Source organism: Papilio machaon, chromosome 13, assembly GCF_912999745.1.
Source record: "Papilio machaon chromosome 13, ilPapMach1.1, whole genome shotgun sequence".
NCBI lineage: Eukaryota > Metazoa > Arthropoda > Insecta > Lepidoptera > Papilionidae > Papilio > Papilio machaon.
In genome coordinates this window covers 1,134,989-1,149,952 of record NC_059998.1, presented here as the reverse complement: position 1 = coordinate 1,149,952, position 14,964 = coordinate 1,134,989, and the positions used below count along the sequence as shown (strand labels likewise).

Here is a 14,964-nt window from a genome sequence, read left to right as displayed (position 1 = left end):
TTTCCCCAGCACCAACATCCGCTACCTCTTGGCAATGTAACTTTGTTGTTTTTTTACGTTATAGATACTGACACCTTGATCCCCATCAGGTGCGGTGAATAAAGACTTAAAAGATAAGTATAGTTAGATAAAATAAAATTAATAAATATATAAATAAACAGTGGTACAATACCACGACCTCATAGAAGACAAGCGTGCGGTGAAAGTAATCCCGCGTTGCATCTAATGGGTGTGTGTTTCGGAAGCCTAATTTTAGTTCTCTTTCCTTCCTTATAACATGGGAACAGAAAGTTTATTTGATGAAAGAAAGGAAATATTTCCTTTCTGTGCATCTCATGCTCTGTCGATTCAAGGTAGACTACGCAACTGCAATTGCGGATCTAAGGGCAGCGGTCGCTTCGCTCTTTCGGCGAATACAGGTCGTTTGCTCGTTTGCCACCTAATAATAAAAAATGTATATAAATACAAAAACAACGATTCATTTATGTGCGTGATCTGTGTAACTTTTGCTAGCAACATCGACTGCAGCTGTTTGCTGAAGTGACAAGTCAAGTTGCAAAAGCATGCTTCAGCTTCAGCCTGTCACATCCTGCTGTTCAAGACAGAATGAATAGAGGTATTTTTTCTGTCTACGTTACGAGTATACATTCCTTTTTTATTTTGAAATTTGTTATATTGTAAAATGTAAGACGATTTCCAAATAATATCATCAAGGTTTAAGAACACACCTAAAAATAGCGAAATAATATGAGTTTAACTAATTTTTCTAATTTATAGTTACAATTTTTTTTATCTCATGTTCATTTTAGACAATGTTTTACAGTTAAAAAACATTAGTGATTTTAGTATCTGAATTTAAGAGTTCGTTAGTATTCTTTCTAAATTATTAGTTTTTGAGAGAGTTGTATTTTAAAAGAGTTACTTGGAAATAGTCGATGTTGTTTATTAGTTTGGAGAAATATCCGTTATACTAATAATAAAATATTGTTATCCCTATTTAACACTTTCACAATATTTCAATTTTATATGACTGCATACGAGTAAGACTAATAAGCGTTTAAGTCTTTAAAGTTATTTATATGTAAAGGTGATAAAATAACATTAAATTACATTAAAATTGTACTCAAGTAAAAAAAAAAGGAATATAATGCCTTAAAAATGTTTAAATTCAAATTTTGCTTAATAGCTTAAGTAGAATTAAGTACGATTAAAGTATCTTTCATTGGTTGTAGCTTCAAATGTCATTTTTATTCGATTGTCATTGGTTCAATTTTGCCTTGCAGTCTCGCGGATAAAAATGGCCGCTCTGTTGTCTTCATGCTTGTATTTGATGATATGACACTACATTATCGTAAGTTTTTTGTCGTAATCAGCAAAAGCTAGAAGAAACTCTGTCTTATATCTTGTATTGACTTAAAAATAGAAGTCGAAATGTCTGAAAGTACTAGCCCTAGTGTGTTAAGTTATCTAAGACAGTATAGGTTTCAAAGGAAACCTAACGCTCCAGGGTCTAGCGGTACAGTGACCATAGCAGGACCATCATCAAACTCTCGTGAGTAATTATATTTTGTCAGTAATAAAAACATTAGTTGCGGGATTTTTGTGCTATTACGCTGTCACGATTATTGGCCACGTTTTTAACACGCTTCGAGGTTTTATTTTTTTCTAACGTGTAGTAATAAATACTGAAAATTGTCTTAATTTTGAGGCGTTTTAATCGTAACGTGATCGTATTATTGCCTATCAATGTAGTATTTTCAATCTCAATAAAAGTTATGGGAACGTAGTAAACCACGTGAAATTCGGAAGAAACTTAGTAGAACTTTACGTTTCATGATTTCCAATTGAAAAATGACTTAAAACATGAATCAGCTCCGCAATAAACAGAAATAAAATTCAGTTAGATAAAAACGGCTTTTTATTTCTATGGCTTAACTACTATCTATTTCTAGTATTTTTACTTTAGAATAAGTGATACATCAAGACATCATAGATCATATAAAATTGTAATTTTTATTTTAAATTTGTGTCTATTTCTGTTATACTACAGCGTTCTTCACATAATTATGAAACTATTTACTCATCTTAACTCCTTTTTGCCAACACTGCAATCTAACTATTGATGTTAAAGTGTCTTATTTTCCCAATTTTTTATTTTCATTATTAACATATCAATTCATCATATAAGTCAAATATTGTCTCTTTCTGAATTTCATAATGTCTTATAGATTGGATTTGGTCTTATTCAATTGTAATATAATAGTTGGTTAACAATCGTGTAATATTACACAATAAAAATTCACTCTGAAAATGCTGCAAGCTTTTCTTCCTATAAAAAAGAAATATGCTCTTATTTGAAAGATCTTCTTGGCTATCTTTTAGTAAGGGATAAAAATTGTGCAAAAGTAATATAAAAAAATATGTGAAGTCAAAATATACAGTCTACCAGACAATACAATATACATAAAAAGCACAAGTAAATAAAAGTTTAAGGTTAATTATATTTTTTCAGAATCACTTATAAGAATGCCAGCTCCTGTGGCCAATAGGAATGGGCCAATTGTTTACAAACGTATAAGGATCCTGGACTCAGATTCTGATGACTCCGCATCACCAGCTAAAAAGCCTGCCACCAGTCAAGTGGAGCTCACCACAGCTGTTAAGGAGAGGAGGTTTAGGAATATGCTGGAAATGTTTCCGGAGATAAGTCCCATGGTAGGTTAAATATAAATATTTAGATTTGAAATTAAAAGGCAATCAATTAGTTTAAATATCAAAGTGATCTAAAATAAATACACAATTTAAAAAAAATATGTAGAACAAAGAATCCAAATAGTTGTCTGTCTTATATTCAAGTTTCTTCAATATAGTATTATCTATACTTTGAAAAGAAAGAATTTTATTTATACTTGTTTTATATTCCTCAGTTAATAAAGAATACATTAGTGAAAAAAGGCTGGAATGAAGAACGTACAAGAGATGAGCTGTTAAAATATGATCCAGAAACTGATGACAAGGGCACATCATCCAATTTTATAAGTCCACGGCCGAGTTTTTCTGGCAGTATATCTCGACCAAATGGTAATATGGGTATTGTGAGAGTGACTAGTGGTGGACCCATTACCATAGTTAAGAAAGCACTGGCTTCTAAAGGCGGGAGAGCCAGGCGAGGCAGTAGTGGCAGTGAGGATGAAGACTATGGAGTCAGGAAAGGGAAGGACGACAAAGTATATGACAGGTAAACAAATATAATGCACAATTTTTCCTATTGCATATTCGTAACTGGCTATAATACTGCTTCACAATAAAGACTAGACAAAAGTGACACTTGTTAATATTAGTAATTAATAATAATCAAAATTAAACTTTTGGAGATAGAACTCCATCTATTTTGTTAATTTTAAAAACAAATCATTTTAGCGATGACTCTGACAATGAAGTGACGGATGACTTAGTGGGTGACAAACGTAAAGTGTTTGAATTCCTGAACACGAGTAACATGAATGAGCTGTCATTGTTGAGCGGCTGTTCACAGAAGAAAGCTGAAGCTATTATAGGATTAAGGCCATTCAAAGGATGGTTAGATATGGTAAGATATGATTGTTTTAGAATTCCATACTCTGAATTGTTAGTCCCTAAATGTACAATAATATGGGAAAACTTCTAATCTAATGCTAATCTATCTATAACTATGCCTTTTCCCAATTATTTGGGGTTGGCCTTCCTTGTCCTAATTCTCCAGACAGCACGATTCCAGGAGTCTTGTTCGTCAAGGTGAATTTCTTTTAGATCCTTTTGGATCCTCGTCAGTCAAATGGTCGATGGTCTTCCGCGATTTCGCGTCGTCGTGGGCAAGTTTAAGGCCAGCTTGCCCATGTCATCTTTGGGTCGTCTCTGAACATGACCATAGCAACGCAAACGTCTCTCTTTTAATTTTTCAGAAACGAGAGCTACTTTAAAACTTCCTCTTACATATTCGTTTCTTATCTTATCCATTAGGGTGACACCCGCTGACCAGCGTAACTAATCTAATGCTAATATACATCTGTAATTTATGTAAGATTTAAGAGTATTTTTGAACCAGCAAGAGTGATCACAAATTATCTATCACAATTTCAGGTAGAAAAATTCAATAGTAACAAATTACTGAGTACAGAGTTATTAAATTCCACTCAAGAATTATTAAGTACTAGAAATAATATCCAACGCCTTATGAAGAAGTGTGTGGGCTTGGCGCAGCAACTGGAGGCTGCGGTGGCTGCTGGGGCCGGAAGACTCAAGCAACCTAGTATTTTGGACCCTAGGTATAGAATTTTACCTTTTACACTTTTGTCCATCTTAAATACCAAATAAAGCTTTTTTTTTTGTTTTTATGCTTATGTATTTTAATAGTATATTAGCAGATAATAAATATTAGTCTCATCCATCACTATCGAGGTGGTAAAGAATAACAGTACCACTGAAGTATATGGGGATCAGTAACTACAGCGACAAGAGCGTAAAGTTTTATATTCACAATGTTTTCTTACTCATTTTTATTTTTGGTGTATTTTTAGAAGTAATTTTGAATTATTTAGTTTATATTATATTTAATTTTATGAAATTCCTCTCGTGTTCTCATGATCTAATTTCTGAAACAAATTTCTTTGGTATTTTAATATTTTTGTAGGAGTGTTTAAAATTTTCAAAAAGGATTTTGAACTTGTTCTAAAGTAATTATTAATTTATCAACTAAATTAAACTAATATTTCAGTTTAAAACTGGCTCCATACCAGTTGGTGGGTCTGAACTGGTTAGCGGTACTTCACAAGCAAGGCGTGTCTGGTATACTTGCGGATGAGATGGGACTGGGCAAGACTGTGCAGGTGATAGCGTTCCTCGCACATCTCAAGGAGACTGGTCAAGCGCGCGGTACACATTTAATTGTGGTACCAGCATCTACATTAGGTTAGTTATAATTTTATATTGATCTTTTTGAAATAATTTACACTTATAAATAATCATATTAGTTTGTCCCTATATGTGTTCCTTAACGATTGGATAGATTTTTATGAACCTTGATTTTTTATAAGGCAACATTTGGCTTGCATTATGAAATTGTTTGGATGATTAAGTTGGAGGCCTAATTTTAGTCCTCTTTCCTTTCCTACCCTTTTCTTATTAGATAAGGATGGGAAGGGATGAGGTTTGATGGAGGAGGAGATGCATAGGAAGGTTAAATATTATCTTTTTGTGCGTCTCCTCCTTCGTTGTTTGGTGGTAGGCAACGCATCTGCAATTGTGAATGTCTATGGGCAGCGGTCGCTTCGCCATTTCGGCGAATTCATGTGGCCGCTTGCTCGTTTGCCACCTTGTAATATTAAAAAAAAGTTTTATTGTCTCTGTTACGTAAGAGTGGGGTGATAATTTTTCTCATACAAGTATTTAAGAAATGGTAATAGTAAGGTGAACATTTGTAGACAATTGGAGTGGAGAGCTGGCTCGCTGGTGTCCGTCATTGCGCGTCAGCAAATACTATGGCAACCCTGAGGAGCGCCGTCAGATGCGTGTCGAGTACGCACGGGGACTGGATAACATTGACGTTGTACTTACCACGTAAGTTTTAACAGCAATTTTCAGATTTATTTAGAACTAGCTGTTGCCGACGACTCTGTCTGCGCGGAATTAAAAAAAAACGTAATAAGTGGCCTATGTGTTCTTCCAATCTATGTTCTACATCTGTGCCAAATTTCATAAAGATCTGTTTCGCCGTTCTGGAGATACATTCCATCCATCTAAACATTCGCATTTATAATATTAGTGAGATTTATTTTGAGATTTTATCAATAATTTCAAACATCTTATGATGTTTGCTACTAATGTAATTAAATAAATTATTAATTCCTATAACACTTTAAATATGTACATTTTACATAGTTATACTTAGTTTCACCTAATCCGATATTTGTTATCAAATCTTGCAAATTAATTTTGATCCGGTTCCTGATTACTAAATGAGCTGATATTTTACATACATGTGTATATTAAAGTGCTGATCTGGAATGTTCCATTGATCCATTGCCCAATGAAAAGATACAACCTTATGAGTTCTTGTTTGAATTTATTTTGATAAATAATTTTTCAATGAATTATTAACCGAGGCAGGCTGAAAACCAGCTCCACAAGGCTATGCCTTGCGGTACACGCTGAGCCTGCCATTGTTGTCATATTTATTTTTCTGTTACTAATGCCTAAAATATTGTATTCCTTATGATGACACTAAAGAAGTTTTGTTTTTATTTTATTTTAACAAGAGTATAATCAAAGCTTGTTTTTAATTTTTTTTCTATAAAGTTTTCTATCTTTTCTATATTTATTTAACAATTTCTAGATATACAATGGTGAGCAGTTGTCCTGAAGAGCGAAAGATGTTTAGAATCACATCGATGCATTATGTCATATACGACGAAGCTCATATGTTAAAGAATATGTCTACGCAAAGATATGACAATTTATTAAGAATTAAGGTAAGATAACTTAACCGGACAGGACCGAAATCACATATAATGTCAGAAGTTTGCGTTTGAAGGAAAACATCGTGATGCAAACTGCACATATCGGTGAAGAAATTCAAAGATATGTGTCAAGTCAACTTGCAATGGGCCGGATAGTTGACTATGGCCTATTCATCCCTGACTTGTGTAGGCTCTAAGCCGCTTGGTGGAGACATGCTACATAGTTGTTAATAAATAAAAAAAATCACATGTCATCATCATCACCAACAGACTATTTCTGCCCACTGCTGGGCATAGACCTTAACACATATGTGTCATAATATAATATGTTTTATGCTTGCAGTCCAAGCACCGTTTGCTGCTGACGGGCACACCGCTGCAGAACAATCTTCTGGAGCTGATGTCACTGCTGTGCTTCGTCATGCCGCATATGTTCTCTGGCAAGACTGATGACCTCAAGAGCTTGTTCCAGAAGAATGCGGTAAGTTTGTTTTATTATTTCCTCTGCCACTTTGATTAAACACATATATAAAATATATTTTAGTTTTTAATCCATCTTAATATCTATGAAAAAATGGTAATAATTACGTCTTGATGTCTGATGATGAACTCAAAAACGGCTAAATCGATTTGACTGAAAATTGGTGAGCTTAGAACCAGGAAACGGACATAGGATAATTTTTACCCCGTTTTCTATTTTTTTTATTCCGCGCTGACGGAGTCGCGGGTAAAATCTTATATAAAAAGATTTTTATCTCATTTGTTCAAAGATAAAGTGGAATTACAACATGTTTTTATACTAGTGTAAACCCACAATTATGTAAGAAATGCAATAAATATTTTTTATTAATTACAGAAAGTGAAAACAGCAAAGAAAACGAATGGAACAACTAATCCAGAAGATGATGTGCCTGCATTCGAAGAGAGTCAGATAACGCAGGCTAAGAGGATAATGAAGCCGTTTGTGCTGCGCAGACTGAAGAGAGATGTGTTGCAGGATCTTCCCAAGAAGACCAACCACACGGAGCTCTGTCCCCTGTCCGGCAGGCAGGAGATGCTATATAAGAATCTCATCGCTGCATTCTCTGCTAAGGATGGCACTGTGAGTATCTTTATAATTTTTCATGTAATGTAGATGTTTAAAACTTAGTTAAAATAGTTACGAGATCTCCTTAAGTTCTTAACTGAGCCTTTTTGTTGAAAAGAATGGCTTGTTTGCTTTACTTACATTTTTTTGACATGTAATTTACGGATTTATTCTTATGTAGTTATTTTGTTTCAATTAAAATACAAAAGAAGTGTAAAAAGACAAATATAGTATTAAAGATATGTTCAGAGCTGGGCATTAACTCGTTAATCCGTTAATCGTTAATTAACGAAGTTAACATTTTGATTAACTGATTAACTTTTAAGTTAACTTCAAAAAGTGTTAACGCTTTTGTTAACTTCCGTTAAACTCAACTTCCCTTAATAAAAGTCCGTTAATCGTTAAATTTGGAGAAATTTGAAACTTGGAGACGTGGTGTCATTTTGTTTAAATTACGCGCCACGCCACACTCGTAAGTTCAGCTATGGTGAACGAACGAATTAATAATTGATATATGTGAAGTTCGCGTGCAAGTGTGATGCATCAGAGCGTCCGGGAAAGACGTGACCAACATAAAAAGAAGGTTCGAAATAGTATATTTCATTACGAGTATATAAAAGCAAGAGTATGTAATAGCCCACATTCCGAACGCTCTTCGTCCCTGCAATACGCCACTTTTTGAGCCACTGTATTAAAACACTTTTTACTCGTGCTTTTTCTTTAGCTTTTCCAAACTCGTGCGTTCTCTTTCCCAACTGTCAAAATAATGTCATTAAAAAGAAAAAAACAACCAAGAAGTTTTTACAAAAAAAAATCATTGAAGTTTTTATGATTCATGCAAATATTTCTAAAAAAGAAGCTGCTAATTTGTTACAATATCAGATTTAATGATTTGATTCAATGAATTAGGTTAGGTGTCATTTTATTTAATCTCATTAAATTTCATTTTCATTTCATATTAATAAAAATAATCTACTGAAGACTTGGCCGTTTGGGCATAGTTCCCTTTGCCTACCCAGAATGGGTGAAGAAAACAAAAAAAATCTCTGTTTGTATTCTTTTACGGTTACCGCCATTTTTGAAACATTTTAGTTAGTTGAGTTTATTGTGTTTTTATTATTCTTTTAAATTGTTTCATTTTTCGCAACTATATTAAAAATAGTTGCTTAGTACACGTGCGGAACTGTCATTACAACTTATTCCAACTGTCAACCCTCACCTTCGGCTGCGCCTCGGCTCGGGTAGACATTTGTCGGAACTCTTTGCAATGACAGGCTTTCCGCACTCGTAATGAAATATACTACAATGCATTCATACTTGTCTCTAATACTAATGTGTTATAGAATGTATAGTCAAATTACTATTTGAAAAAGTGTCGCCACAATAAGTGTGAAATTAGTATGTACAATTTTGGTATGGTTAACTGTTAACGATTAACTTTAACTTGCGTTAAATTTTCGAAAATTTAACGCCTTAACGATTAACGAAGTTAATTTTTTAATTAACGTATTAACGATTAACGAAGTTAACTTTTCGATTAACTGTGCCCACCTGTGGATATGTTTCTGTCTTCAATTCGGTATTAGCTTAGAAAAAAAAATAGTATTCCATAATTATAGTCTAGTAACTCGTCAGCAGATCCTTTGCTACTCCAAATGTCCATAATCAGTTCTTAATACTTGTTTTCCGTCTTGTCTTATAAAAAAAATTGTTCAATATTGTTTAAATTATAGATCCATGCAACCACAGAGCAGAGTGGTCTATCAATGATGATGGATATGCGTAAGCTGGCTAATCATCCGCTGTTGCTGCGCTACCACTACACTGAGCCAGTGCTTAGGAAGATCGCAGCTCGCCTCGTCAGGGAACATGGCTACAAAGAGAAGAACGAACAGTATGCCTATGAAGACCTGCTTTGTATGTCAGACTTTCAGATACATCAGTTAACCTTGCTATACCCTGTAAGTATTTTACTAAGATTATATAAAAAAAAAACAATGTTTAAGTAATTGATTGAATATTTAGAGATATTGAATGTCGTTTTTTTAAATCTTTTTTAGAGTATAAGATCTCACTCTGTCCCTGACCATCTTATCTTGGACTCTGGCAAGTTTCAAAAGTTGGACGAAATGTTGCCGCGGCTGCAGGCGGAGGGTCATCGCGTGCTGGTGTTCAGCCAGTTCACTATGATGCTGGACATCCTGGAACCCTACCTCAAGCTGCGTCGATACCGGTATTTGCGACTAGATGGCAGCACCGCTGTCACTGATAGGTACTATTATAAAATTCAGATTTAGTAGTAAGTTTGAATGGCACTGTATTTTTATTAAATACATTGTAATTTACTTTTGATTATCCTCATCTATAAAAGGTTATTTTTATGTAATACTAGCTTTTACCCGCGACTCCGTCCGCGCGGAATAAAAAAAATAGAAAACGGGGTAAAAATTATCCTATGTCCGTTTCCTGGTTCTAAGCTACCTGCCCACCAATTTTTAGTCAAATCGATTCAGCTGTTCTTGAGTTATAAATAGTGTAACTAACACGACTTTCTTTTATATATATAGATTATTTTTGTACTTTATAGACAAGAGTTAATAGACCAGTACAACGCTGAGGATATCTTCGTGTTCCTGTTGTCGACGCGCGCAGGAGGGCTGGGCATCAATCTCACAGCTGCGGATACAGTCATCATACACGACATCGACTTCAACCCATACAACGACAAGCAGGCGGAGGACAGGTAACAAGTCACACATTAGCATGCAACCTGGAGAAAGATTCCATTTATCTTATATAATAAAGATATCATCAATAATAAAGATTTTCATTTCATTTCATTTTCATTTCAGTTTCATTTCATTTCATTTTTATTTCATTTTCATTTCATTTTCATTTTCATTTCATTTTCTTTTCATTTCTATTTCATTTGTTTTACATATGTAGAATTACATCGAATAAAATAAAAAGAATTGAAAAAAGACAATAAACCATATTTTTAAATCTTTTTTCTGTTGTTTATTTCAGATGTCATAGGATGGGTCAAACGAGGCCCGTCACGATATACAGGTTGCTGAGCTCCGGTACTATAGAGGAAGGAATATATCAAGTGGCGCAGGAGAAGTTAAACTTGGAGAAACACGTTACAGGCGCTGACGGTACGAGAAAAAAATCAATCAAATTTCATATCACTTTGAACTCTTGAATTTCTAATCGTTATTTAAAATAACAGTATCTAAATTTAACAGTGGTAGCACAGGTGGGCACAGTTAATCGAAAAGTTAACTTCGTTAATCGTTAATTCGTTAATTAAAAAATTAACTTCGTTAATCGTTAAAGCGTTAAATTCTCGAAATTTTAACGCAAGTTAAAGTTAATCGTTAACAGTTAACCATACCAAAATTATACATACTAATTTTACACTTATGTGGCGACACTTGTTTAAAATAGTAATTTGACTACATATTCTATAACACATTAGTATTAGAGACAAGTATGAATGCATTATAGTATATTTCATTACGAGTGCGGAAAGCCTGTCATCGCAAAGAGTTCTGACAAATGTCTACAAGTTGACAGTTGGAACAAGTTGTAATGACAGTTTCTCACGTGTACTAAACAACTATTTTTGATACCGTTGCGAAAAATGAAGCAATTTAATAGAATAATAAAAACACAATAAACTCAACTAACCAAAATGTTTGGAAAATGGCGCCAACCGTAAAAGAATACAAACTGAGATTTTTTTTCTTTTCTTCACCCATTCTGGGTAGGCAAAGGGAACTATGCCCAAACAACCAAGTCTTCAGTAGATTATTATTATTGATATGAAATGAAAATTAAATTTAATGAGATGAAATAAAATGAAACCTAACCTAATTCATTGAATGAAATCATTAAATTTGATATTGTAACAAATTAGGAGCTTCTTTTTAGAAATATTTGCATGAATCATAAAAACTTCAATGATTTTTTTTTTGTAAAAACTTCGTGGTTGGTTTTTCTTTATAGCAAACATTATTTTGACAGTTGTGAAAGAGAACGCACGAGTTTGAAAAAGCTAAAGAAAAAGCACGAGTAAAAAAAGTTTTTTAATACAGTTTCACAAAAAGTGGCGTATTGCAGGGACGAAAAGCGTTCGGAATGTGGGCTATTACATACTCGTGCTTTTATATACTCGTAATGAAATATACTATTTCGAACTTTCTTTTCATTTTGTCCTGTTGGTCCCGTCTTTCCCGGGACGCTCTGATACATCACACTTGCACGCGAACTTCACATGTATCAATTATCATCTCGTTCGTTCACCATTCGAGTAGCTGACAGTCGCCCAACATAGCTGAACTTACGAGCGTGGCGTGGTGCGTAATTTAAACAAAATGACAGCACGTCTCCAAGTTTCAAATTTCTCCAAATTTAACGATTAACGGACTTTTATTAACGGAAGTTGAGTTTAACGGAAGTTAACAAAAGCGTTAACACTTTTTGAAGTTAACTTAAAAGTTAATCCGTTAAGCAAAATGTTAACTTCGTTAATTAACGATTAACGGATTAACGAGTTAATGCCCAGCTCTGAGTGGTAGACGCCGGCAACAACATCAGTTGCACGAATTGGTCGGCTCGCCCGGTGAAATACCACGACCACACAGAAGATAGGCGTGAAGTGGAAGTAATTCCAAGTACAGTCTGATAAGTGTGGTGCCGGAGGCCTAATTTTAGTCCTCTTCCCCTTCCCACCCTTTTCTTGAAAGGATGGGAAGGAGAGGTGGATTTGATGGAGGAGGAGATGCATATGAAGGTTAAATATTCTCTTTTTGCGCGTCTCCTCCTTCGTCGATTGAGGATAGGCAACGCATCTGCAATTGCGACTGTCTATGGACAGCGGACGCTTCGCCATTTCGGCGAATTCATGTGGCCGCTTGCTTGTTTGCCACCTTGTAATATAAAAAAAAATCTACACTAAGCGACTGACTTAGCTTTACGCAATGAAAATATTTTTCAGAAAACGATGCGGCGGAACAGAAGAATGTGGTGCGACTCTTGTCAGTCGCGCTCGGCCTCACTTCACCCAACAAATGATTGTTGGCCAAACTTGATGCTGACGTCATCGTCATCGATTAATACACCAATGAACAAAACTTGCAAAAATGTGACCAACATACAAAAGTGGCCAAATATAGTTATAATGTGGCCAATATTTGCACAAATGTTACTAACATTTGTTTAAATGTGACCAACATTTGTATAACTGTTGCAAATGTTTGCCCAAATGTTGAAGTACTCGGTAGTGACCAATGTTTGCCCAATAGTGACTTGTGCAATTAAAATATACAGTGCATTTGTGATGATTATGTGAAACCGGACGCAGTGTTCACGTAAGTGATATTTGTCTCACCTTTTGTCCAACTATGGGTTTCGACTGAGGTGACACTTGTTGACATATGTTGTCTCCGTTTATTGAAAGATAATGTAAGAGATGACAATATGTAATACAAATCTCACTGCAGTCAAACACATTTGGTACAACTTGTTAGTGTTATTAAATATAATTGTATATTTGTGTTAATTTTAAGATACAGTAAAACTGATGTGTGAAATCAAATTTGATATATTTAATTAGATGAGTTGTATAGAATTAGAAACAGCTTTGCATCTTTGTAAATACGAAAAATATTTTCAGGTCAATTCATTTGGAAAGATAATACAATAGAAAAATAGCTTAGAGTAATTTCATTTTCATACAAAATATAGTGATATGAAAAGTGTTACTAACAAATACCTATATATATGTAGGTAGAAATTGTTAGTTTCCAGTATAGTTGTTTTCAAATATCTAGGCTGTGTAGTGCCCTTCTACATTCTGCCACTACCCAACATACCAAATATTATGTTCTGCGCAATTTGTGCGAAGTTAAGATTTATCAAGATATCTGAAAACATTTATAGGTACCATCAACTTACTTGCCTCCTTCTTCTGTAACAATGTATTAAACGTAAACTGGCTTAGATCAATAATTTATTTTTAATTTATTAAAAACTGATTCCTAACTACCTCATTTCAGTATTTATAAAAAACCAGTTTTCGTTTTGAAATGTCTCCTTGATAGTAAATACTAAATTAAATTAACAGAATTTGTATAAAATTAGTATTGTTTTAAATCTATACAACTCAAATGTAATAAATGCAGGATAGAAAAATTTGTTAACACATTCAGTGTTCTATTTGCCTCAAATTCACTTTAATACGAAAAATTGTGACATGCAATGTGTTAATTGTGTAATTTAAATGTATCAGGAAAAAATGAAAAATGTATAAAAATTAATGTTTAAAGTTATCAAAGTTGCACTTTTGTTTGATAATAAAGTTATTTTTTCACTTAAATTCCTCATAGATTAAGTAATTATAAGAACTTAATTACTCAGCCCAACGTTTAGGGTATATAATATGCAGGTCTTGGCTTCAATCTTATACTGTTTTGATGAAAAAATTTTTCTGTGCTTCAAGCATAATTAATTCAGTACATATTTATTATTACTATTAATATAAAGTAAGAACCTTTTTTATTATCGCTTCTCGATCAAATTTTATCCATAGATTATGAATGCCGTGACGTTTATTAATTACATATTGTTTTTCTTTGCCAGAAAATAGAAACAAAGTGTCAGGTTAGTCGAAAAAAAAGGGTAAATTTTTCCAAAGTAACCTTAAGACATTTGTACACAAGGCGATAGAAAATTTAGAAACTTATTTTCTGTCGTTCCAACTAACGCGATATTGTCATAGAGGTTTATACACAGGCACGCGTTGTCAACATTTCTGTCAACGTCAAAGGCAATCGCAGGCTGTATGGCTTAGTTCCTTTGCCTGCTCTCGTGAGCGAATAGTAAAAACAACAAAGCCAATCGCTCGATCATCTGCGATTTTCAAGATGGCGGAGCAAATCTATAACAGCTGACGTAGCTATACCTGTACTGATTGAATAGATGATTCGCGTTTAGGTTTCCTTTTCTAAAAACATAGTTAAAAGAAATTTGTGAAAAAAAAATATTTTGAACGTACTCTATTGTGACGCTATATACGATATTTAAACCATATAAGAGATTGTACAAACCAGATCTATGTATTTTGTATTAAAAGTTGACTAAATAAATATCACCAAAGTGACAAAGCTGAAAGTGATTTTAATAATTATTAGTTCATTTTGTATTAAGTTATTTATTTTTTTATTGTGCTCGTTTTAAGTAGTTAATTTGGATGTTTGTTTTCGTTTAGAAACATTCCGTTGTGGGATTATTTTGAAATTTTAATTTTAAGTAGACATGCATTTAAGTCAAATAAAACGTTGTAAATATAAGAAAAAACATTTAATTTTATACATAAAT

General features: G+C 33.7%; 1 protein-coding gene across 1 annotated transcript; it reads left to right on the top strand.

Annotated features, from left to right (window-relative positions):
- Nucleotides 1-1,271: 1,271 nt before the first annotated feature.
- LOC106712170 (SWI/SNF-related matrix-associated actin-dependent regulator of chromatin subfamily A containing DEAD/H box 1 homolog) lies at nucleotides 1,272-13,220 on the top strand. Its single transcript, XM_045680523.1, has 15 exons — nucleotides 1,272-1,552; nucleotides 2,513-2,715; nucleotides 2,928-3,238; nucleotides 3,421-3,589; nucleotides 4,120-4,304; nucleotides 4,754-4,947; nucleotides 5,460-5,595; nucleotides 6,371-6,506; nucleotides 6,838-6,975; nucleotides 7,351-7,596; nucleotides 9,315-9,542; nucleotides 9,642-9,853; nucleotides 10,169-10,324; nucleotides 10,609-10,739; nucleotides 12,584-13,220. The coding sequence occupies exons 1-15, from the start codon at nucleotides 1,432-1,434 to the stop codon at nucleotides 12,658-12,660; spliced, it is 2,643 nt and encodes an 880-aa protein (XP_045536479.1). The 5' UTR covers nucleotides 1,272-1,431; the 3' UTR covers nucleotides 12,661-13,220.
- The last annotated feature ends 1,744 nt before the right edge of the window (nucleotides 13,221-14,964 follow it).